The following is a 22,246-nucleotide window of genomic DNA, read 5'->3' as shown; positions in this document are numbered from 1 at the left end:
CAGACTGCCACAGACAAGATGCTGCCTTCACCAGAAACTATACACAGGAATCATGCACAAACACAGTCAAGTCCTTTTCCTCTCCTTTGGCTTGTAGAGACAGAAGGTCACCAGTGCAGGCACACACACAGTACTGAAGCTGCAAAAGCACACATTCAAGCACTGATACAGCCTCTCTGTCCAGACAGCACCCCTGCTTGGATCCCTTAAGAAGCAGCACAGTGTCCCTGTCCAATACTCCTAGGCAGATCTCAGGCCCTTACATAGAATGGCTAAAATTGGAAGGATCCCCTGGAGATCATCACCTATGTGGCTGCAAGTAAAATATCCTCTGACTCCAGAGCTGGCACCAAATTTTTGCTCACATACACAGGTCTCACCAGCCCTTGCAGCAATACATACGCACAGGGCAGTGTGTGAATATACAGAGTGAGTTTTGATTTAATAAGAAATTATAAGAAGACAGACTGTGGTCAACAAATGCAGATGCCAGACAAGCCCTGACCAACTCTATTTTACACACAACTTTTATAACCTTGATTTTCCAGCATCTTCACTCTGTTCATCCCTGGTTCCTCTTTTCTTTGTGCATCTCACCATGGGTTTTCAGGCTCTACTGAGTCCCACACTGTCCCAGATTATCAGAGATTTGTTTCTTGACATTGTCTTCATGTTTGTTTTTGTCAGGTCTATGTCATCGTTTATTCTGGTTTCTGCCTTCCCCTTTTTCCTTTAGTTTCCCACTCGATAAAGTTCCTAGTCAGATAACCTTGCTGGAATAAACATTCTCACACACTTACACCTGCCCATCAGTAACTGTGACTGACCAGGCAGCTTCACATTATGGCCTTCCTTATCATTTGCTGGTCAGGTCTGCATCTCTGTTCCTGCTTATGTCTTCTTCCTTTTCCCATTTTCCCCTTGTTACACTGTAAATTAGTCTTTGACCAGATATCCTTAAAGGAGTAGACACTCTCCTTCCATATACCCTTACAAAGACCTTTAGAAACATTCAAGTATGACTAACGACACATTCTGTTTCACATTTAGTTATGCTTAGTTGCATATTTCCAATGGCTTCTTGACTCAGTGACTTCTCTTTACCTACAAGTCAGCACTGTGTAAACTTACATCACTTTTGAACACAACACTGTTCCTTACTTCACCTCTAAGGGCTATAGAGCTAGTTCTGGAAAAATATTGTTTAAAACAACACAAAAAAGGACTTAAAAAAAAAAAAAAAAGACAGATGAGATATGCTACCCCTTGACAGAACTTCACTTCTTAATCCCTTCTTCTTATCCCACCTTTACAGATGCATTCAGGATACAAAAAACATTGTAAGTAACATTTTGCTTGGACTTGCAGGTAAACAGATGTCACATCATGGTGGAGCATTACAGTTCAGTCCTGTACGGTCCCTGTTAGTGGCTGGTCAGAATGCTGCTGAGGTTCAATGAGATAGGATTTGGATTCAAGTGTGTCCCAAAGGAGAAGCAGTTCCCACCACCACCAATAAGCAACAACTCCTTCTCATCTGGCAGGAAAACACTGCTATGATTATGCAGCATTAAAGGCCACTCCAAATGTTCCTGAAAAAGAAGAGGAATTTCAAATCCTTAGGATGAAAAAGAAGCTTGCATAGTCTGGAGGACACCAGCCAGTCACATTATGGAGAGGTACACAAAGGTCAAGACAATGAACTGGACACTGAGGAAAAGGATGTCTGGACAAAGTGCTCAAGACACAGAACTTGTGGCTTGTCCAAATGACTCAAAAATCAAAATCTTAGTGTGAGACTTTTTTTTTCCCCCACTAGGAAGCAAAGGGAAGAGGATTCACTTCATCAGTTAGGCATTTGGTAAATGCAGTTTCAATTACTGCTTCCACCAAACTAGATCTGACTTAGAAAGTTATCCTTGAACATACAGGACTTCAACAAATATCATCTCATACAGTGCTGTAGAAGTATTTCATATAGCTACTCTCATTGGAAAATTAAGAACAGCCACAATACACCTATTGGGAACCAGCTGGTCAATCAACTACAGCACCCACAACGGTGGACAAAAAGAGAAAAACATAACAGCAAGGAGACCATGATGTGCTCCTCAAGGATACTCCATTCACTGAACAACTTTCAGTTCAGTGACTGAGAATGAGAAAATGTCTTTGAACTCATCAGGCCCTTAGAATTACTGGACAAGAAAACCACCAGGAGTAGTCAGCACGGATTCACCAAGGGGAATTCATGCTTGACCAACCTGATGGCTTTCTACATGGTAGATTAAGAGGAGACCAGTAGATATTGTTTACCTAGACTTCAGTAAGGCCTTCAACACTGTCCCCACAAGATCTACATACACAAACTGTTGATGCATGGGCTAGTTGAGCAGATATCGAGGTGGGCTGGAAAATGGCCACATGGCCAAGCCCAGAGACTGGTAATCCATAGCATAAAGCCCATTTGGAGGCGTCACAGCTGGGACCGTCCCCTCTGACATCTCCATTACTTATCTTCACGATGGACAGCAAGTCTGCAGCTGACACAAAGCTGGGAGCAGTGGCAGATACATCACTGCCATGCTGGCATCCAGAGGGACTGTGACAGGCTGGAGAAATGGGCTAACAGAAACCTCCCAGAGTTAAGGAGAAATGCGAAGTCCTGAGCAGACCCAGGCACCAGGACCTGCTGGGACCATCCATCTGGAAAGCAGCAGTGCAGAAAAGGACTTGGGAGTCCTGGTGGACACCAAAGCAATAACACTAGCAGTAATACTAACTACACAGAAAGTCACTGACATTTCCAGTCTTTCAAAACTTGAGACCAATCCACACTGGGTACTACGTACCTACTAGTACAACACTTTAGCACAGTACTGGCAGGCTTAGTTCAAGGAAAGACATCATAAACAAAAGGCAGCTCCCAATCAATCTGCATCTACTCACTCAGTAACATTTAGAAGTTATATTATTTTAGATAAAACTTCATATTGTATTCGCTGCTATCAAACATGAGTAGCCTCTTTTATCTAAAGGATACTAATTCCCTTCTAACTTCTGCTGTAGAGAATAAGAAAACACTACACTACATACAAACATGCTTTATGCTTTATATTTTCAGGAAAATGAAGAAAAGGCAGCCAGGCGTACACATACTGCTTATATATTATAAAATATATTTTTACATATAGTAATATATATATAGTTATATATAGTAATCACAAATTCCAGTTTCATATGTGAATCCTATCCTCGCTATGTCAGGAAATTTGTTACATCATGCAAACAGGGAAATGTTTATTCCACTCATAAATTTGACTCCTTTGCATTCTCTATTCCATTTCTGGGAATGACCTTGAAGCTACCACTTTCTTTCACACAATACTGCCTGTCCTGAAAGAAAAATTCCAGTACTTACCGCATTAATTGTGTAGTCCAAGCACAGACCAGTCATTAAGTCAATGATAGTGATGCCTGGCACACGCAGCGAGTGAAACCACACTCCACCAACAAGCACAAGTTTTCCATCATGCACATGCGCAGTATGTGAATACCTGTGAGTTTAACATTCCATTGTATTCCATTAGTAAGGAGAGACAGCTAGAGGCAGGCCTAGAATTCACTACTAAATGCCTTCTGCTTACCTTGGGATGAGAGGAGGCTGTGTCTCTACAATCTGCCACCGAAAGCCATGTTCAGTCTCCCTTAGAAGGAAAACTGAATTTAAGGGCTGCTCAGCTGCTCCCAAACCTCCAGCAATCAGCACTCCTCCTTTCCAACTGCAGGCACTGTGAGAGTGGCGACCTTCTGGTACCGGACCCTCGACAGGAATCTGTGACAACAGAAGTCCAAGCCTGAAGTGTGCCTCTATTCATATTGCATTTCCTGTGGTTATGATATCAAATCTCTTCCCTTCCCTTCCTGGCAGAGGATAGGAATAGTCGGGGAGGAGAACAGACCAAATAGGCACGATAAGGAGCAATAAAAAAGCCTTCCACCTGCACGCAGGGCTGATTCCTCTAAGAATGGCTACACAGAAGTGTTTCCATCTACAGTATTTTCAATACTTCTCTGGCTCTAAGAATATAAGTTACTCAGTCTTTACAGGGTTTTAGTTCTGCACATTATTATTAGAGGTAACACTGTCCTTCTTGCATGCTCCTCTCACCTGAGAACCACAAGTTTACAACAACTGAGTCACAAAACTGTCATCAGTGACTCAGAGCATGAAGCAAGAGAAGAAACTGAGCTGCAGGACAAATGGGCAGAAAGAAAACCCTCAGAAAAAGCACTGCTAAAAGAATATCTAGGAACTGTGGGAAAAATTTCAGGGACCATTTTGTCCCTCCTAAGGCAAACATAATGATATTTATTAGCGTCTGGCAAGAGTCATCCAGTAGTTTGTCAGTGCAGACTTTCAGAAGCATTTCTTGCAGCACTCTACTATCTTCACAATTAAAAGCTTTTCTCAGTATCTAGTTAAAGCTGTCTTTTCTATAGACTATCCAAAATAAATTCAGAGAATAATTTGCCCTCTGTTGCTCTATTTTACATATTTGAAAAGTATTACTATCTTGAATCTTCTACCAACTCAGTAGCTCTAAGTTCTTCAATCTTCCCTGTAAATCTGAACACACAGTTTAGGTCTTCCACAGCATCACGTTTCTTACACGTTTAGCTTGTGATTTCTTATTATTATCAACCTCTCACCCTGTGCTACTCACTATTTTTAAACTCAGCTAATCTTTGAAGATCTAGATGAAACGTACTAGTTTAATACAATAAGCCAAAAGTCTCCAGTACTAATATCCACGGACCATTATGAAATTCCAAGCATGGCTTCAGAGAGGGCCAGCCTGGACCTTGCAAATTGTAAGGTAAAAGGAATCCGGAACATTGGGATTCAGGATACTCGGAGTGAGGGGGCCCATAGGACTACACAAAACTTATTAAGGACTTTTTTAAGGCAAAGGGGATTGTTGAGGAACAAAGATGAAGAATAGACAGAAAGAAGACTACAAGGGGGCTAATCACATATAAACAGTCACTGTTTAGTACAATTGCCTCACTGAGCCCAAGGCCTAGTCACCACAGTATATCTTACCTTTGATTAAATACTTTCTTAACTATCTTTGCCAAAATACTCAGTACACGTTAGTAGGAGAGATACTGGGACTATGCGTCTGCAACTACAGAGACATGCATTAGGAAACATGAGGCCAGCAGAGTCACTAATACGGTGAAGGACTCCAGGTTCTCTGGTGCCAGTGAGAGCAATTTCATGGCTCTCAAAGGCTCTGTATCCAGAGTGCCAGCTATTACTGCTCTACTGCAGAGACCAGTGGCAGTCTGGTCCTGTAGTGAGAGCATCACCCAACAACTGGAACAAGTAAAGCTCCAGTCACTGGGATGAGACCATTGGTAACAGGAACTGTGCAGGTCCTACGTGCAACTACTTGGGCAACTTAGGCAACTGAAACAAGTCAGAGTCTCAGCATCAGCTGCTGGAGTAGAACTATGGGTCATCTGGGCTCTTGTGCCCAGATGCTAGTTCCTGGAAAGGAGACCACTGTGTTTATTATTCCTTCCTTGAACCTCATATGTGTGGGATGTGCATCCCTCATTTGCTAAAAAACTTGGAGCTAGTCCAGTCAGCTGGTCCAACCAGCCTCCAGTACTTGGTACAGGGCCTTAGACACACATAGGTATTATTATTACACAGTGGTACTCACAGGATCCATGAGTGCAAGGTGCCTGTGAAGTAAGTGTGTGCATTTCTGTTTGCTAGCAAATTTCAAGCCAGACTAGCTGGCAAGCAGCAGACTCAGAGCAGGCAGGAGGGCTCAGGATCTGGTCAGAGGTACCAGCTATATATATAGGGAATATCCTGAGACATGAGGGAACTACAAATCTGCATGTGCCTGTCAGTCTACAGGGTGAGGGCATATATGCATTGATCAGTGAACCTGAATTCTTATCAGACAAAGAAGAGGAAAAGAAGTGGGCTATCTACATTTTATGTGAGTCCTTGTAATGTTGAATGTGTGCTGCTGAAAGCATTATCTTATTGGCAGCAGTCAGTGCAGATGGCCATACCAGTGTATTCTACATGTGCTCGTGTTCATGTGCATGTCTCTGGGATGTATGCTCACCTCCATTACTGGTTGAATCTGCAAATGGGAAAAGAAACTGCCATGTATGTTGTCCTGGGACATACACATCCTGGGTGGTCCTGAGGCACACAGGACAGGGCTCCTTCCATGGAAGGAGGAATTCTCAGGTCCCAAAGCTGCTGGAGGTGGTCACTACTTTTAACAGCTATTAACAGAAGTTCCTCCATGTAGTCTGGAGTTCATAATCTATTTCTGTTTGAAAGATAGTATGACTAAAGACAATCAACTTTCTCTGCTTTTTTTTTGGTATTTCATTGCTAACAACAATAACTTCTAGGCATATTACCTCCAGGCACTTCAGAGATACCCAGAACAATCAGGGTATGATAAATGATAAAAAGGCACATCTAACGTATCAGCTGGTTATGCTGCCAGAGAACACAACAGGCTGGAAAAATGGGAAGAATTGAAGCTGAACAATGGGACTTAAGAAGTCCTGAGCATGAGGAGAAACAATTTCAGGCATCAGTCAGGTTGGAAAAAAACTTTGAAGATCATCAAGTCCAACACATGGAGCACTGTGGCTAGTTCTGCATTCTTCAGTACAAGGAAACCAGGGAATTGATGCAGTGAGTCCAGTAAAGTACCACAAATAGAATTACGGGACAGGAACCTCACACAGAGAATATTCACAGGGAAATCTTATCAATATGCATAAGTGTCCAATGGGAGAGATGAAGGAGCATGAAGAAAGAACGTTCTCAGATGTATCCAAGACAGAACATGAGAAAATGGCCACAAACTGAAATAAAATCATTAGGAAAACCACTTACACATTAAAAAACCCTCACGTTCTATTATGAGGGTGGTCAGCCATTGGAACAGGTTGCCCAAAGAGGTTGCCGAGTCTCCATCCTTGGATGTCATCATAACCCAAGCACTCAATGAGCTGAGCAATCTGTTCCGATGGCTTTAGGGGGGTTGGACTAGATGACCTCCAGATACCCTCCCTTACAGCTGTTCTCTGAAGACTGCGATCCAGTCAATAGGAAAGCGTTTAGAAGTTACCTCTACACCAAACAGTGTGGAGTACAACAGTACTGCCGGCGCCATCTGCTTAAATGTACTGCTGTGGTTTAGCTGAGCTTCCAATACAGCAGCAATTTCTATCCCCAGTCTCCCTCAGTTCTTACCGTAGCACAGGAAATTTCTGGGATGTGCAGGAAATACCAATCCCCAAGCACCGGCTCCACAACAGAGCGGCCTCCATACATAAACAGGTACTTCTCTCCTAAAACCAGGTGGAAAGATTAGAATTTGATATGTTGCAAAAGCAAAAGTGTCTACCTGCACATAAGGAAAGCTAATCCAAGATATCTGCTCATACAGTTTTATAAGAAAGTGTCCTGCAATTTGATGAACATTTCATATTTCAGCAATCAATGCAATAAACTGTTTCACAGATACGAACATTAGTCTTGTAAGACAAAAACAAACAGAAAGACCAGACACAAGGCACATGGGTTAGAAGACTGAAAGTATTTTCACTTAGATGATGTATTCCTTAGGCCTGTGATCATTCAGAAGACTTCCATCATCCACTTATTTATCATGCACCAACAGACTGTTCAAAGCCTGAACGTTATTCAAAAACCAAAGTCACAAAGCCAAAAGGGAAAAAAACATTTTTTTTAGAATATACTTAATGGCATTAAGAAATGAAAATTTGGGCAATTGAAATAATCACAGAATCACACAATCGTAGGGGTTGGAAGGGATCTCCAGGGATCATCGAGTCCAACCCCCCCGCCAAAGTAGGTTCCCTAAAGCAGGTCACACAAGTAGGTGTCCAGGTGGGTCTTGAATATCTCCAGAGAAGGAGACTCCGCAACCTCCCTGGGCAGCCTGTTCCAGTGATACATAATAAAGCGATTCCAGTGATTCCATAACAAAACTAGACAACTCTTAAGAACACAAATCATATCAACATAACGACACAGATTTAACCAAAACAATAACAGAGGCTAAGCTTCATAAAACTAGAAGGTATATTTATCCACACAAAAGGAGAAATAAAGGATAATTTAAATGAGTAGGAGTTAACCTAAAGAGATCTCAAAAAGGAGGTATAAAAGCTAAAAGAATACTCTGGGTAGATGTCAAGGATGTGAGCCATATCCTCATAATGGACTGTGCAAGTAACATAATTTTTCTACAAAGCACAATCATGGCAAAAATGATGCAGTGCACTCTAACAAAGATTTTAAAAATACTTCATTATTTATAATGAATAATGCTCCATTATCCCTCCATTTAGCATTTACTTTTTTATAGAAAACTTAGTTTGGAAAGCTGAACTCTAAATTGCATTATGGTCTCAAATGAACACTGTTTCACAAACTCAAAGTATGCTACAGACTAATGATCACTATGTAATTCCTGTGGCGTTCCCCTGCAATAGCTCCTAGTGAAGAATTAAACAGCTTAAGGACAGCTTCCACCTCCTGAATTTCACTGTCAATCTCACCAACTACTTGCTATTAACTTTAAGTTTTTGCCCCTTACAGTGAAAATCTTTTACTAGATAAGCCTGCAGTGTGTCACTGCCAATCTTGATTCTAGACCTCACAACTCAGGAATAGTTACTAACTACTACTAGAAGTACAGCATTTTTTCTGAGGCACTTCTGGAAAAAGAACTAGGTATCCTGGTCCATAATGCTCTAAAACTAAAACATTATCCTTTGGAGAGGAAGTTCTAAATCTTCTTTCTGGTGAGATGAAGCATGAAACACATCAGTCATAAATGAACTCAAAGAATTACTCTTCCAGAACAGATTACATCCCCAGGTTCCAATTCTGCTTACCACTGGAGATAACATGGCCTATGAAATAAGAAATTATCATACTTCAAGAAGTAAGAGTTTCAAAAAGGGTGCTGTTTAATTTCTTTGCTCTTTTAGAGAGCACTCATTAGGTGATAGTAACAGCAAGTAGAGCAACAGATCAGATCACCGCATCCTACATCCCATTTTCAACAGGAGCTAAAAGCAGGTATTTAAGTCATTTTAATTTAAAAGCCCTGAACAGATTTTTCTTTTGTGAATTTACCCACTCTGCTTCTTAAGTTCAGGTTAACTTTCAATATATAGCATACTGCAACAAGCAGCTTCAGAGAATAATTGCAATACTTAATAAGGAAAATTTTTAGTTTTACTGAAATGTGCTTAACAATTCCAGCTGGTGCTTCGGTCTTCCTCTTTGTCTGTCCTTCATACCACCCTGTTTAAATAGTTTCTTTGCTCACAGTCTGTCCCTTCAACTCTCCTCCAGTTAGAAGAATCCCAGTCTAGTTATATCACTTCTTACACAGGAGCCTCTCTATCTACCAGCCATTTTCCTAAAGGAAGGAGAAACAGCACAGCATACAGAGTACGCCAACAGTGGGAACAGCATAATGGCAGGAAGAGAAGTGTGCATGCTCTTCTGTGTTCTCCAAGGGCAAGAGCACAGGAAGACCTGGCCACAGGACCAACCCATACAGAAATTTCAGAATGCATCTCCACTCTTTCCAACCTTTTTACCTTTGAATATTACTTCAGTTGTACTGTGCCTCCAACGTGAAGCAGCTGGTTCAGCAGCAGGCTGCAGACTTACAGGCTCCACAATAACATCACCTGGACCTGAGTCATCACAGATTTTGGGGAACCTCAGCCACAACATTCCCAAAGCTGCATTTGATGGGGATGTTCGTCCTCCTACCACCAGGGCTAGGCTGTCTGAGAGACATGACACAGTATGGTACAGTCGCTCACCTGGAGAGACAGAAGATACCACAGGTCACACTGTTGTTTCTCCTGTGACTTTCAGAACCTTCACATCTCTCTGCCTGCCAGCATAATTGCACTGTGACATCACTTACTGATACACATTTCACTGCTAGCACAAACATCTCCCTTACCCCTGCCATCAGTGTCTCACTTGAAACACTTACCCCATCTTTTATCAGGATTTTCCTTTTTCACACATCTGGTTTGCCAGGAGCCTGCATACTTCATAAGAACATGAAAACTCCTCATACGACAGTGATGTCCATTCTCCTCCCCAAAGCCTCCAGTGGTCAGAATCACATTGGGTTTTATAAGAGCGGAGTGGTGACCGTAACGTCTCAAGCCAAGAACTTCAGACTGAGCTGCACATGCCAATGCACTGACACTCCCAGCCAACCTGATAGGGCCATGATGAGGAGGAACTGCAAGCCAACGAAGAACAAAACAACGTCAATTTCAAACAAACAAGAACCAACACTTATACTTTTTAGCTTTAAAAATAAAATAAAACAAAAAATTGCAAAGTGAGTTGATGCAGCCAACTGACAATCTGACATGCCATAGAAATCAATCTGCATCACATTCAACTATCCTACACCAACTTTGCGCTTCTGCTTGCTGCTCCCTAAAGAAAGCAAGCAGACAAAAGCAGGAATTTGTCGGGCTGGTTTCACCTGGCAATGAGCAGTCCTTAGTGAATGAGAATGGAAAAAGCCAACTGGATATTACCATCTCATGTGTTCATTCCAGGGTTTTACCGTCTCCTAAAATCTATCAGAGGAGCCTGTGAGAGATAAAAGAGTACTACAAAAACTAGCCAGTACGTACCTGTCACGTTGGATAATAATGGAGTCCAGGAGGGTTCCATCCCCTTTGATGCAGTCAAGACAAAGTAATGAGAACACTTCAGATGCCATTCCTGTATCAAGCCAAAAGAAACAAACAAAAACAAGCGTGCGCTCTCAAGATCTCAGACCAAAGGGTAGTAATGAATGGCCAGAGCAAAAAGTCATAAATGAAACTTACTTAACAGTATTTCCAGCAATGGCCAAAATCAGAAGCCTAAAACTGAATCTGAGAAAGAACAAGTTTGTACAGTCTCTTCTAACCCTCAAAAGTATACAGCCCAGGGATTCCCTGTTTCATCAAATAACTCTGGGTGGTTTTCTCATCATGAACTATCCAGCTGCTCTTTAAACTCACACACACATTCTATAGCAACGAGTTCCATAGCTGTATTGTAAGTTACATGATGAATGCTCTTCTTTGGAACTAGCTTCCCTTTATGCTTCCAAGGTGTGATCATAAAAAGGACTGAAGGCTGTATACCAGAGGGATTAAGATTCCCCAAATGTTACAAAATATGACTGACCCTAAAGAAATCATAAATGTTCAAAGATACAGCCTGGCCTCTGCTATTTGACAATACCTAAATATGATTTACAGTCTCAATGTGGAATCACTCGTAGGCAAACAGCACAAGCAGAGGCAAACAGCACAAGAAGTCAGTAGCAATATACTAGAGTTCACCCTGGCTTTTGTGAACATTGAGGAATTGAGTGTGTTCAGTACCAGGGGACTGAATATATTCACCTGACTGTATGACAAGGTGGCATAAACAAGAAATTTAAAGCGCAAAGAAATAACAGCATCAACATCATGAGCCCAAATTTCATCTTAGGTGAAGACAAAACTTCCAAAAAATGGTATAAAAAAAATGAATGTAAATACTGGAAATTTAAGAGTTCACTATTTGTCCTAGGAAAATTATTCTAGAAATTAGTCACCCTCAGCAGTAAGTACGTATTTTGTGTTTCTAATCTAATTCCATTAAGCTTGTTTCTAGTACGACCCAGATCTTACCCTATCTTTACCTGAAAGGCCAATTACTGAGCTCTCTGCTATCAATTACGTTATTCCTACGCAGATATCCCAACATGGATTTGTCACTGTCCTCAGTAACGAAATGATATAAAGTCTGCTTTCTCACTTTAAGAGAAATTTCCTTCCTCTACAATATTTGCTGAAAACACTGCTACACCACTGTGCAAATCTGTCAGAATTTCAGTTAACAATTTTGTTCACGATGCCTGGCGGCAAAGTAAACACAACCCATTAAACTGTTCTCATACTGCAGGCTATTACATTTCTAGAATTATAAACAAAGAACCACAAGGTAGAATGAGAAACATCCAGTAATTATCTTACACAATACTTACCTCAAAGTTACTCATTGTCCTTGTTTTATTTTCTCCCTTACATTTCTGACACTTGCAAATTTGCCAGCAGTTAACATAAAAAATGGCACAGAATACAGTCGTAGATAAACTCAGTCATTATTATAGGAATGGCCACATAAAAAAACATAACAAAATACCTGTTGAATATAGCTAGTAAACCATATTCAACACTGACAAAACACTAACAGCCCAGGGAAATGCAAGAGCAGCATATGCTCCCTCCAGAAATAGTCCCAGATGTTTGCAGGTCAGGAACCTCACACCAGGCATACATTCTATGTATTCAAGTAATCCTCGATGGATTTTTGCATTGAAAGAACTGCAACTGGAGCACTTGCAAATTTTCAGCGTCAGCAATATCCTTTATAACAGCAGCTACTTTGCAATGTTGAGATTGCCTCCCTAAGATATCTCTCACTGAGGAAGGAACACAAATCTTTTCTAACACAGAAGAGTCTTCTTTCAATGTTGAAAAGGATTACCTCATATTCATCAAAAGGCTCCAGAGCCTGCACTCTGTGTTGCTCATCTTCTGGAATACAACGGGTGAAAAACTCATTCATATCCATGACGCTGCACTCAGTCCAGCCCTAAAATAGAAATCCTTCAAAATTATTACTTCTGGAAGAAAAGACTCACTTCCCACAAGAAAACAAAGACCCTAAATGAAGCATCTGCATGAGTCTTTAAAACTATCCAGCTGGAAAGTAGCAGCAGCTCAAATTCTGATGAGATGTCTTGCCTAAAAGTTTCTAAAGAATATCTAACATTAAAAATCTAAAAGGAACCCATATGTTGCCTTAATCCCATACCAGCAAACAGGCTGCTTGTTGGCAAGGGACCTTCAAATGACTAGCCACATTACCAGAGCAGGCAGCATTGGCCATTTTTGCTTCAACCTAGTTGGCCCAGGTAATGACTTCTAAAATTACCTAAGGTTACACCCTTTTCCACGTGTTTCAGGTTTCCCATGGCTCTTAGGGCTGCAGGTACTTACTTTTTCAAAAAAACGCTTCTGCTGTGCTTCACGATCAGGGTATTGAGACAAAGAACGAAGTGCAGAGTTCAGCTGACTAAAATGCTGTTGCATGACACGTCCGAAGGGGTCCTCTGGGTGCATCTGCTCATAGAGCAGAAAGCATGCATGAGAGAAATGCTCTGCTGCCCACTGAATCAAGGCATCTGACCTGTCGGGCAGATATACATAAGAATAATCAAATACCTGTGGGACCACCTCTTATAGGACAGATGCAACATAAAGCACGCTATTAAGGCATCCTGACAGATAACATACAAAAGAGAAACCTGTACTGGGGTCTATGAAAGTCTCATCCATTCATAGAGGAAGTCTGGGATGAGAAGACCCCAAAATTTAAAAAACAAACAAACAAAAAAACCTCACAGTTCTTAGGGTTTTTCTTCTTTTTATCTTTTTAACCTCTCTTTTAGGTTCACAGAATACATGAGATTGGAGAAACCTCTGGGTATCATCTGGTCCAACCTCTGGTCCAACCAGCAGAACCACCCAGAGCTGCCTACCCAGGACCATGGCCAAACAGGATCACAGAATGCCCTGGGTTGCAAAGGAGCATAATGCTCATCCAGGTCCAACCCCCTGCTATGTGCAGGGTCGCCAACCAGCAGACCAGGCTGCCCAGAGCCACATCCAGCCTGGCCTTGAACGCCTGCAGGGATGGGGCATCCACAACCTCCTTGGGCAACCTGTTCCAGTGCCTCACCACCCTCTGGGTGAAAAACTTCTTCCTCATATCCAACCTAAACCTCCCTGTCTCACTTTAAAACCATTCCCCCTTGCCCTATCACTATCCACCCTTGTAAACAGCTTTTGAAGATCTCCAAGGAGGGAGATTCCACAGCCTGTCTAGGCAAGCTGTGACAGTGCCCATCACTCACACAGTAAAGAAGCGTTTGCAGATGTTCAGACAGAAGCTCCTGTGTTCCAACTGTGCACACTGCCTGCTGTTTTGATGTGGGAATCAACTGCTCCATCATACTTACAATGTAAGGAGCTGTTTGGAACTTCCACAGAACTCATGAGGCTTTAGTTTTAAGACAGCAAGTCTCCCATGACTTACAGTGAAGTCTCTGCTTCTCATTTTACAACCTAGCTAACAAAGCATAGCTCAACTGACCTGCTGTTTTCCATGTAGGTGAGCACCACCTCTGCTATGAAAAGGGTGGGGACTTCAGTGTCCAGTCCTGCTTCATCTAGAGCTACACTCAGCTTTGGCAGCTCTGATAAATCCACTCCTAATAATCTATAATCCTTTCCAGAAAAGGCAGTGGTGACTCCTGTGGGACAAAAACAATGCTAACTCACTACAGTGGCTATGCAATACTGAGACCTAAACAAGGAAAATCAGTACTACCAGCAATCACACACAAGACCATGCCTTACTCAACTTTTCTGTGAAATAAACAAGAAAATCCCGTAACTAAATGAACCATAATAGGGTAGCATCCAGAAGCATCAGTAAAAGACCCAATAAACTCAGAATTGAAATTCCACTATTACTAGTACAAACTTCAACTACTAATTTCCAACAGTTATATTTACTATACGAACAAAACTTTATCACCTTTACTTTAACAACATTTTTATATCACCGTTCTCCTTCACAGACATTTTGATTCAAGCTAAGAAAATACCACTGCTTTGGCAAAACAGCTTCTCTCACATCTACAAAATGTGAGTTTGTGGGTTTGTGTATTTTGTGTTTTTTAATCTCAAAAAAAAAGATTTCATTTCTGTAAAATGGCTTTAGATTCTGAATCATGAGAACTCCCTGCGGACATTAGGACTAGTCTTACAGAGCACTGTTCTCAGAAATAGGTCCCAGCTTATGATCTGCAAGCATTATAAAGGCATGCTTCTTATGACTATCATCAATCATAAGTTACTTCATTCTTTTCTGCCAAAATCAGACTGAAAATAACTAGGTAGTATAGTAGATGTATATGTTAGCTGCTCTGTTGCTTCCATGCCAGTGAAATCCCAACTATACCTGTCCTGAGATTTATTAATGTACACACTTCTCAAAGGCATCCATCACCAAAAAACTAAATGGCCTCCAACAGTAGCCCATCCCAGTGTTTCCTGTTATTTCCTTCTCACATCTCAATTGCCCATCTCATCACTTTTTCTGGACACAGAGAACAGCATATTCCCATTTCCCTTGACACCCACCTTTTAATTCAAGTACTTGGAAGGTTATTGATATGGACAGAATCCTTTTCCACAGGATGCTGTAAATATATATAAAATGTGGACAGATTCAAGAGGAAACCAAACCCGCTTATGGAAGAGCTAGTCACTAAGTCACATGCAATTGTTTGTGGGAGGCCACAACTTGGGTTCTGTCTAACTCTGTAGCTGTTCTCTGCCTGTATTTAAACTAACAATCTGACTGGCAGCATTCCCCAGGGGTCGGTGCTGGGTCCGGTCTTGCTGAATCTTCAGCAACTTTGATGAGAGGATAGGTGTCCGCCCTCAGTAAGTACACTGATGAGACAAAGCTGGGAGAAGTGGCTGGCACACCAAAAGGCTGTGCTGCCATTCAGCAAGACCTGGACAGGCTGGAGAGCTGGGCAGTAACAAACCTCATCGGTGTAACAAAAGCAAGTGTTGAGTCTTGCACCTGGGAAGGAATAACCGCAGGTATCAATAGAGGTTGGGACACGACCTGCTGGAGAGGAGCTCTACAGACAAGGACCTGGGGGTCCTGGTGGACGACAGGTTGGCCGTGAGCCAGCAGTGTGCCCTGCTGGCCAGGAAGGCCAATGGGATCCTGGGGTGCATTAAAAGGAGCATGGCCAGCAGAGCAAGGGAGGTGACGTGGGTCTGTTCAGCCTTGAGGAAAGAAGACTAAAAGGGGATCAGATTAATGTTTATAAATATCTGAGGTGTGGGAGTCCAAAGGACACAGCCAATCTCTTCTCAGCAGTCTGTGGGGACAGGAGAAGGGGAAATGGCCATAAACTGGAGCATAGGAAGTTCCGCACCAATATGAGAAGGAACTTCTCCACAGTGAGGATGATGGAGCTCTGGAACAGGCTGCCCAGGGAGGCTGTGGCTTCTTCTCTGGAGATATTCCAGATTTGCCTGGATGCCCACTTGTGCAGCCTGCTGTAGGGAGCCCGTTTTGCAGGGGGGTTGGACTCGATGAGTTCCAGAGGTCCCTTCCAGACCCTATAATTCTGTGATCACAGTCAAAACATAGTGGCTTGAACATGTGCCTATTGTATTTCATCCCACGCTTCACAGATTTCCTGTATTTACACATTTCCTGTACTTTGTCAAAACCCTAATTCCATCTATCACATTGCAACTATCTCTATCTTCTACTGCATTCTGACATTTCCACCTTCCGCATCTTCTACTGCATTCTGACATTTCCACCTTCCGCATCTTCTACTGCATTCTGACATTTCCACCTTCCGCATCTTCTACTGCATTCTGACATTTCCACCTTCCGCATCTTCTACTGCATTCTGACATTTCCACCTTCCGCATCTTCTACTGCATTCTGACATTTCCACCTTCCGCATCTTCTACTGCATTCTGACATTTCCACCTTCCGCATCTTCTACTGCATTCTGACATTTCCACCTTCCGCATCTTCTACTGCATTCTGACATTTCCACCTTCCGCATCTTCTACTGCATTCTGACATTTCCACCTTCCGCATCTTCTACTGCATTCTGACATTTCCACCTTCCGCATCTTCTACTGCATTCTGACATTTCCACCTTCCGCAGCCTATCAACTAGAGCATTAACGTAAACCTTGAAGGAGATCAGATGCAAGAACCCCATACCTTACATCCCTCCATTTTGCAAATGAACTGCCACTTAGTACTTAGTTGTAAAACTAGCCCTTCAGCTGTGCTTATATTCTACAGCATTTTCACAAGATTCATTTTTTCCTCTTCCTGGAGATTTAAAAGAAGTCAAATAACACAATGACTAATACTGCAATTACAGTCAGGATGCTTAGGAATAATAGCTTTTCCCCTACCCACAAAGACCATAAATCACAGAATCATTTAGGTGGAAAGGTGACTTGAAAGGTTATCTGTAACAGTCTACTCAAGGCTTTGTGCAGTCAAGTTCTACTGTCTCCCAAAAGAGTCTGGCTCCATCTTCATTATAATTTTCCACTGGGTAGTTAAAAACTGCAGTAAAACTATCCCCCACCACTCATCCTTCTCTTGAGGTTGAGGAAAACCAGTTCTCTCAGCTTTACCACCTACATTACGTGCTTCAGCCCTTTCTCATTCTCCTGACCCATCAAAGTATGTGCTACAGTTTGCCATTGTCTTTGCGCTGGTAAATCCAAAGCTCGACACAATACTTTAAAAGTTGCCACAAAAAGAAACTGAGCTTTGTTTGATATAATCCGCTCGTCAAAAACTTCCTAGCAGTTACGCATCTTGTTGTCTCCCAATGCTTACAAATGGTTCCAATTTTTTTCAGAAAACATGTACTACATACATGTACTTACTACATATATGTACTTCCTAGTTATTCTAATACACCTCAGTTTTTTAAGGCTGAAGCTTTATTTTTCTTCTTCCACACATGCAGTATCCAGAACATTTTCCACAAATACCATACCTAACCCTTCTGCTCCAGTATCTTCTACCAGTGCTGATAACTCTTCAGTCCTCTTGATCAGAGTAGCTTTTTGGCATGCCACACTTGGGAAATCCACCTCATATATCACAGTGTGATGTAGAAGATCCATGTCTTTCAAACGGAAGTACAAGGAGTCAAAGCCAGCACCTAGAGACAGGATCTGCAGAGAAATTGACAGAAAACAAGTTATACTCTAGCAGCATCCTGAGCATCTTCCTGTGAAGAACGTTCAAGTTCAGGTACACAATCTGCAGAGTAACAAAATCAGGTATTCTCCCAGAAGAGGTTGAAAAACTTGTGCAAATATTAGATAGATATTTCTGTCAGTAACAAATGCAGAACCAGTACTGCCAATTAGATCCTCTGCCCTATTCTGGGAGAAGACCACAACAGGTGCTAAAAAAACATTTCATATACAAGTACAGCAAAAGCTGTCAGCACAGCCAGACAAAGGAAACGTACCTGTCTCCTAGGATGACCGCTGGTCTTCAGCAGGAAATCTTGAACACAGTGATCTACAGCACAGGCACGGACATAATAACCTCTGTAGAATGAAATTCAATTGGAACTGCTGTCCACTAAGCCTATTTCTCTAAGAATTACACTGTCTATTCCAAAAAAAAAAAAACAAAAAACAAAAAAAACCACAAACCTTTTCTCTCTCAGCTTCCACCCAATAATCATATTTATATGTCTGCACTTGCAGATATCTGATGATTTTGTCATATCTAGACCCTGTATTTAGTGTCTAACCACCAAGACAACAGATAACTGAAAAAACATGTAAATATCCTAACTGCACGAGTCTACAAACATAAATATTCCGTGGATGAAAAAAGATGAGTCCAGACAGTCAGAATGCTTCCTGCAATGCAGTTGGCCAACATCTCGGCCTGGGTGCACCTAATGAGGTTCAACACAGCAAAGTGCAAGGTTTGACACTTGGGCCAGAGGAATCCCAGGCATCCATACAGACTGAAAAGAGCGGTCCTTGAGAGCAGCCCTGCAGAGAAGGATTTGGGGGTCCTGATGGATGAAAAACTGAACATAAGCCAGCAGTGTGCTCTTGCAGCTCAGAAAGCCAATGGGATCCTGGGCTCCATCAGCAGAGGGGTGGCCAGCAGGGACAGGGAGGTGATTGTCCCCCTCTACTCCCCATCTGCAGTACTGTGTCCAGCTCTGGGGTCCACAATACAAGAAAGACAGGGAGCTGTTGGAGAGGGTCCAGAGGGGGGCCACAAAGATGATCAGAGGGCTGCAGCACCTCCACTACAAAGACAGGCTGAGGGAGCTGGGCTTGTTCAGCCTGGAGAAGAGAAGGCTGTGGGCTGACCTCATTGGAACCTTCCAGGACCTAAAGGGAGCCTACAAACAGGAGGGGAGTCAGCTCTTGGAAAAGGTAGACAACAGCAGGACAAGGGGAAATGGTTTGAAGTTAAGGGAGGGAGGATTGAGGTTGGATGTCAGGGTGAAGTTCTTGACAGAGAGAGTGGTAAGGTGCTGGAACAGCTGCCCAGAGAGGCTGTGGATGCCCCGTCCATCCCTGGAGGTGTTCAAGGTCAGGTTGGATGGGGCCCTGGGCAACCTGGGCTGCTATGAAATGTGGAGATTGGTGGCTCTGCCTGCGGTGGGGGGGTTGGAGCTTCATGATTCTTGGGGTCCTTTCAACCCGGGCCATTCTATGATTCTGTGATCTCACTTCCTGCCCCAAATCAGAGGGTGTGACAATATGAAATTAACTCCTTTATGCACAAGGTGATGTGCTCAACCAGCAGTTATTGGGTACAACAAAATGAATGCTGCACATGCAAGAACATTAACAGGGAGCAAAAATGAAAATTGAAAGGAGTTTCATTTTCTGTGTTAGTTTTCTTTTTTCTGTGTGATGAAAACCAAGAAAACTGAATTCCTGGAAAACATTCAGCATCCACCCGGCCTGGCTGGGGCTGCTGCCTCCTTTTCCTCGGTGCTCCCTTTTACTCAGTTTCATGGTGTTCCCATCAGCCATTCCTCTCCGTCAGCTCCTCCAGCAGGCGTTCATTATCCCCATCCCCAGACCTCACAGAAACGTTTCAAAAGAAACCCAAAGATTTGGGAAGACAGCGTTAACAACAGCAACATGCAGCTGCTAGCATGAATTTAGTTTGGCATGCTAACACCACGCGAACAGACAGCTCAACACAGGATGATGCACTTTCAGATGTGATTAGCAGCGTTTGTCCTCGCAGGCCTGCAAGCTCCTGACATTTATTTGTTTTACCAAACGAAACTCCTTTGGCAATCCGTAGTCGCCGTCAGTACGAGCAGCCGCACATTAGCCAAGGCTCACCGTGGGTACGCACTGTAAGCGCCCGCGCTTGAACGCCCCGCAGAGCCGCGCTCACACGCGCAGCGCGAACCGGCAGGCGCTGCTCGCCCTTCCGCCCGCCGCCTCGCCCCGAGCCGCACCGTGCGTTCCTACCGGTGGATGAGCGCAGTTCTCCTCCGCGGCCGGCCCGCGAGGAGCCGCACGAAGCGGTCCCGCACGTAGCCCCGCTCCGCCGCCGAGCATTTGCTGACGGCGCTGCTGCCGCCCGTGCCCCGCACCTGCGGGACGACAAACCGCGTGACGAACCGGGCGCTGCCCCGCCGCGGCCCGACTGTCTTACGGCACAGCTCCCGCCGGCGCGGCCGACCCTCCTTCGCGGCGCGTCCTCTCCCTGCCGCCCCGAGAGCCCGGCCGGACCCCTCCCGAGCAGAACCGCCCCGCTCCGCAGTCGGCGCTCACTCACGCCCGCGCTCCGCCGCCTGCCCGGCCGCTCGCGCTCCATGCTGGTCGCGCGCAGAGACGCGTCGCTCTCGCGCAGTGACGCAGGCGCTGCTGACGTAGCGCCCCCTGGCGGCCTGCCCCGCCCCGCCCCGCAGCGCCGCCTCCGGGCGATCCGCGTGCGGCGCCCGCCCGGCTCCGCGGCGTCCCCGTCTGCGGGCGCGGCCGTCCCGCCTCCCCTCGCTGCTGCCGCGGCGCTCGGCGGACCCGGGAGCGCGCTCCCGTACCTGCGCCCGGCAGCGAGGGAGGGCCGGAGGCGCGCGGCCGTGGCAACGGGCAGCCTCTTCGCGGTAAGCGGACGGACGCGGGAGGAGCGCGGAGCTGCCCGGAGGATGCGTGCGGCGCTGCGGACGTGCGGAGCTCCCCGGGGGGTGCTGGGGTGTGGCAGCGCGGCGCTGAGCGCCTTGCGGGGCTGAGTTCCCCACCGAGCTGCTGAGCTGCCCGAGGGCGCGGAGCTCCGTGCGCTCTTGAGCAGAACTGATACGGGAGCTGCCCGTCGTTTTGTGAGTGCTCACAACCTGCAGTGTGATCGAGAAACGGGCAGGGCACGGCCTGTTGCAGAGGAGGTGGATGTTCCTGCTATTTCTCCTTAGGGTTTGCACTGGGAGTTGTAGAAGGGCCGTGCTGGCCTGACCGTAGCAAGGTGTCACCAGGACTATGCTTGCATCTGTGTTCATTGTCTCTACGTATCTTGTGGTCCACACAGTATTATGTTGTGCATTGATCAGTTGCAATCACAAAATGTCACTTCTGCAGAGAATGGTCAGCATCCGTATTTCTAACTGGGACCTATGCAGCTAACCCCTCAACCTACTATTGCTACTACTTGTAGCATTTCATCAGTAACCATACAGATTTCTTTTTTTCAGAGGTGCACTTTAGTAGAGTTGCCTTTTAGGCTATTCCCAGCAGATTTGAAGTAGCTCATATATGTGGTTATAGTGCAGGATTCAGTTCAGTGGTTCTGTTTATATTCTGGACGTATGCACTTTCTCCAGGGGTATCACTTTCTCCAGGGATATCAAGACTTCCCTCCAGGGCTCTTTTATGCGAACTGTTCATTATTTTGTTGATCATCCCATCTCTGCAGTTTGGAGATGATGTTTGGATTTCATTGCAGTTAAGGCTCACAGGCAGTGCTATCCCATCCTGCTGATACTTCAGGTCCTGCAATGTTCCCAATTCTGCAAGCATCCTGAGAACGATGATGAAAAAAAATGCTTGGCAACAAATTGGGGAATGGCCACTTGACGCTGCATCCAGCTGTCCCAGGAAGTTTTTTTCAGTCCCATGTTTCTATATCCATAACAATCTTCTGTGCAAGCTCTGTCAGAGACACTGAAACATGAACTAGGCATCAGACACATAAAGCTGAGAGGGAGTGGGACTGGCAGGTTAGTTTCCTGCCCTTGGTACAAGGCATTGCATGCATACTCCATGAGGAGAGGCTCTATATTGGAGTTCTGTGATGCAGGAAAAGAATGTGGTGCACAGTAATTCTTGGGCCTCCATGTCCAAATGCAAGCTGCCACAGGTATGAAATCCTGTAATCACTCAATTTTATCAGGCTCTGGAATTTTTGCTCCTATGTCTTTCT

The 22,246-nt window shown here is 44.2% G+C and overlaps 1 protein-coding gene across 4 annotated transcripts; it reads right to left on the bottom strand.

Moving 5' to 3' along the window:
- Positions 1-1,320: 1,320 nt before the first annotated feature.
- On the bottom strand, positions 1,321-22,211 carry LCMT2 (leucine carboxyl methyltransferase 2). Of its 4 annotated transcripts, none has more exons than XM_090134346.1 (14): positions 20,877-22,204; positions 20,305-20,429; positions 18,306-18,387; positions 17,823-18,003; positions 14,339-14,498; positions 13,183-13,372; positions 12,668-12,775; positions 10,774-10,864; positions 10,110-10,367; positions 9,700-9,930; positions 7,310-7,407; positions 3,648-3,835; positions 3,422-3,557; positions 1,321-1,592 (listed from the first exon to the last, which is right to left on the bottom strand). In XM_090134346.1, exons 1-14 carry the CDS (start codon positions 21,324-21,326, stop codon positions 1,425-1,427), a joined length of 2,466 nt encoding a protein of 821 aa, XP_089990472.1. In that variant the 5' UTR covers positions 21,327-22,204; the 3' UTR covers positions 1,321-1,424. The 4 variants fall into 4 exon arrangements, 3 of the variants coding, with proteins under 3 accessions (XP_089990472.1, XP_031465507.2, XP_089990473.1); XM_031609647.2 differs by lacking the exon at positions 20,877-22,204 and adding an exon at positions 20,615-20,687; XM_090134347.1 differs by lacking the exons at positions 18,306-18,387; positions 20,877-22,204 and having other exon boundaries at positions 20,305-20,517.
- Between the last annotated feature and the right edge of the window lie 35 nt (positions 22,212-22,246).

The sequence above is a fragment of the Phasianus colchicus genome, chromosome 1 (assembly GCF_987193195.1).
Source record: "Phasianus colchicus chromosome 1, bPhaCol1.hap1.1, whole genome shotgun sequence".
Lineage (NCBI taxonomy): Eukaryota > Metazoa > Chordata > Aves > Galliformes > Phasianidae > Phasianus > Phasianus colchicus.
This window is presented reverse-complemented; position numbering and strand designations above follow the sequence as displayed.

Coding starts and splice junctions, on each gene's coding strand:
- LCMT2 (XM_090134346.1), bottom strand. CDS start 21,326: ATGAACACAGATGCAAGCATAGTCCTGGTGACACCTTGCTACGGTCAG. Junction 12,776..13,182: donor AGAAGCGTTTTTTTGAAAAA/GTAAGTACCTGC, acceptor TTTCTATTTTAG/GGCTGGACTGAGTGCAGCGT. Junction 9,931..10,109: donor AAATCCTGATAAAAGATGGG/GTAAGTGTTTCA, acceptor CTGTCTCTCCAG/GTGAGCGACTGTACCATACT.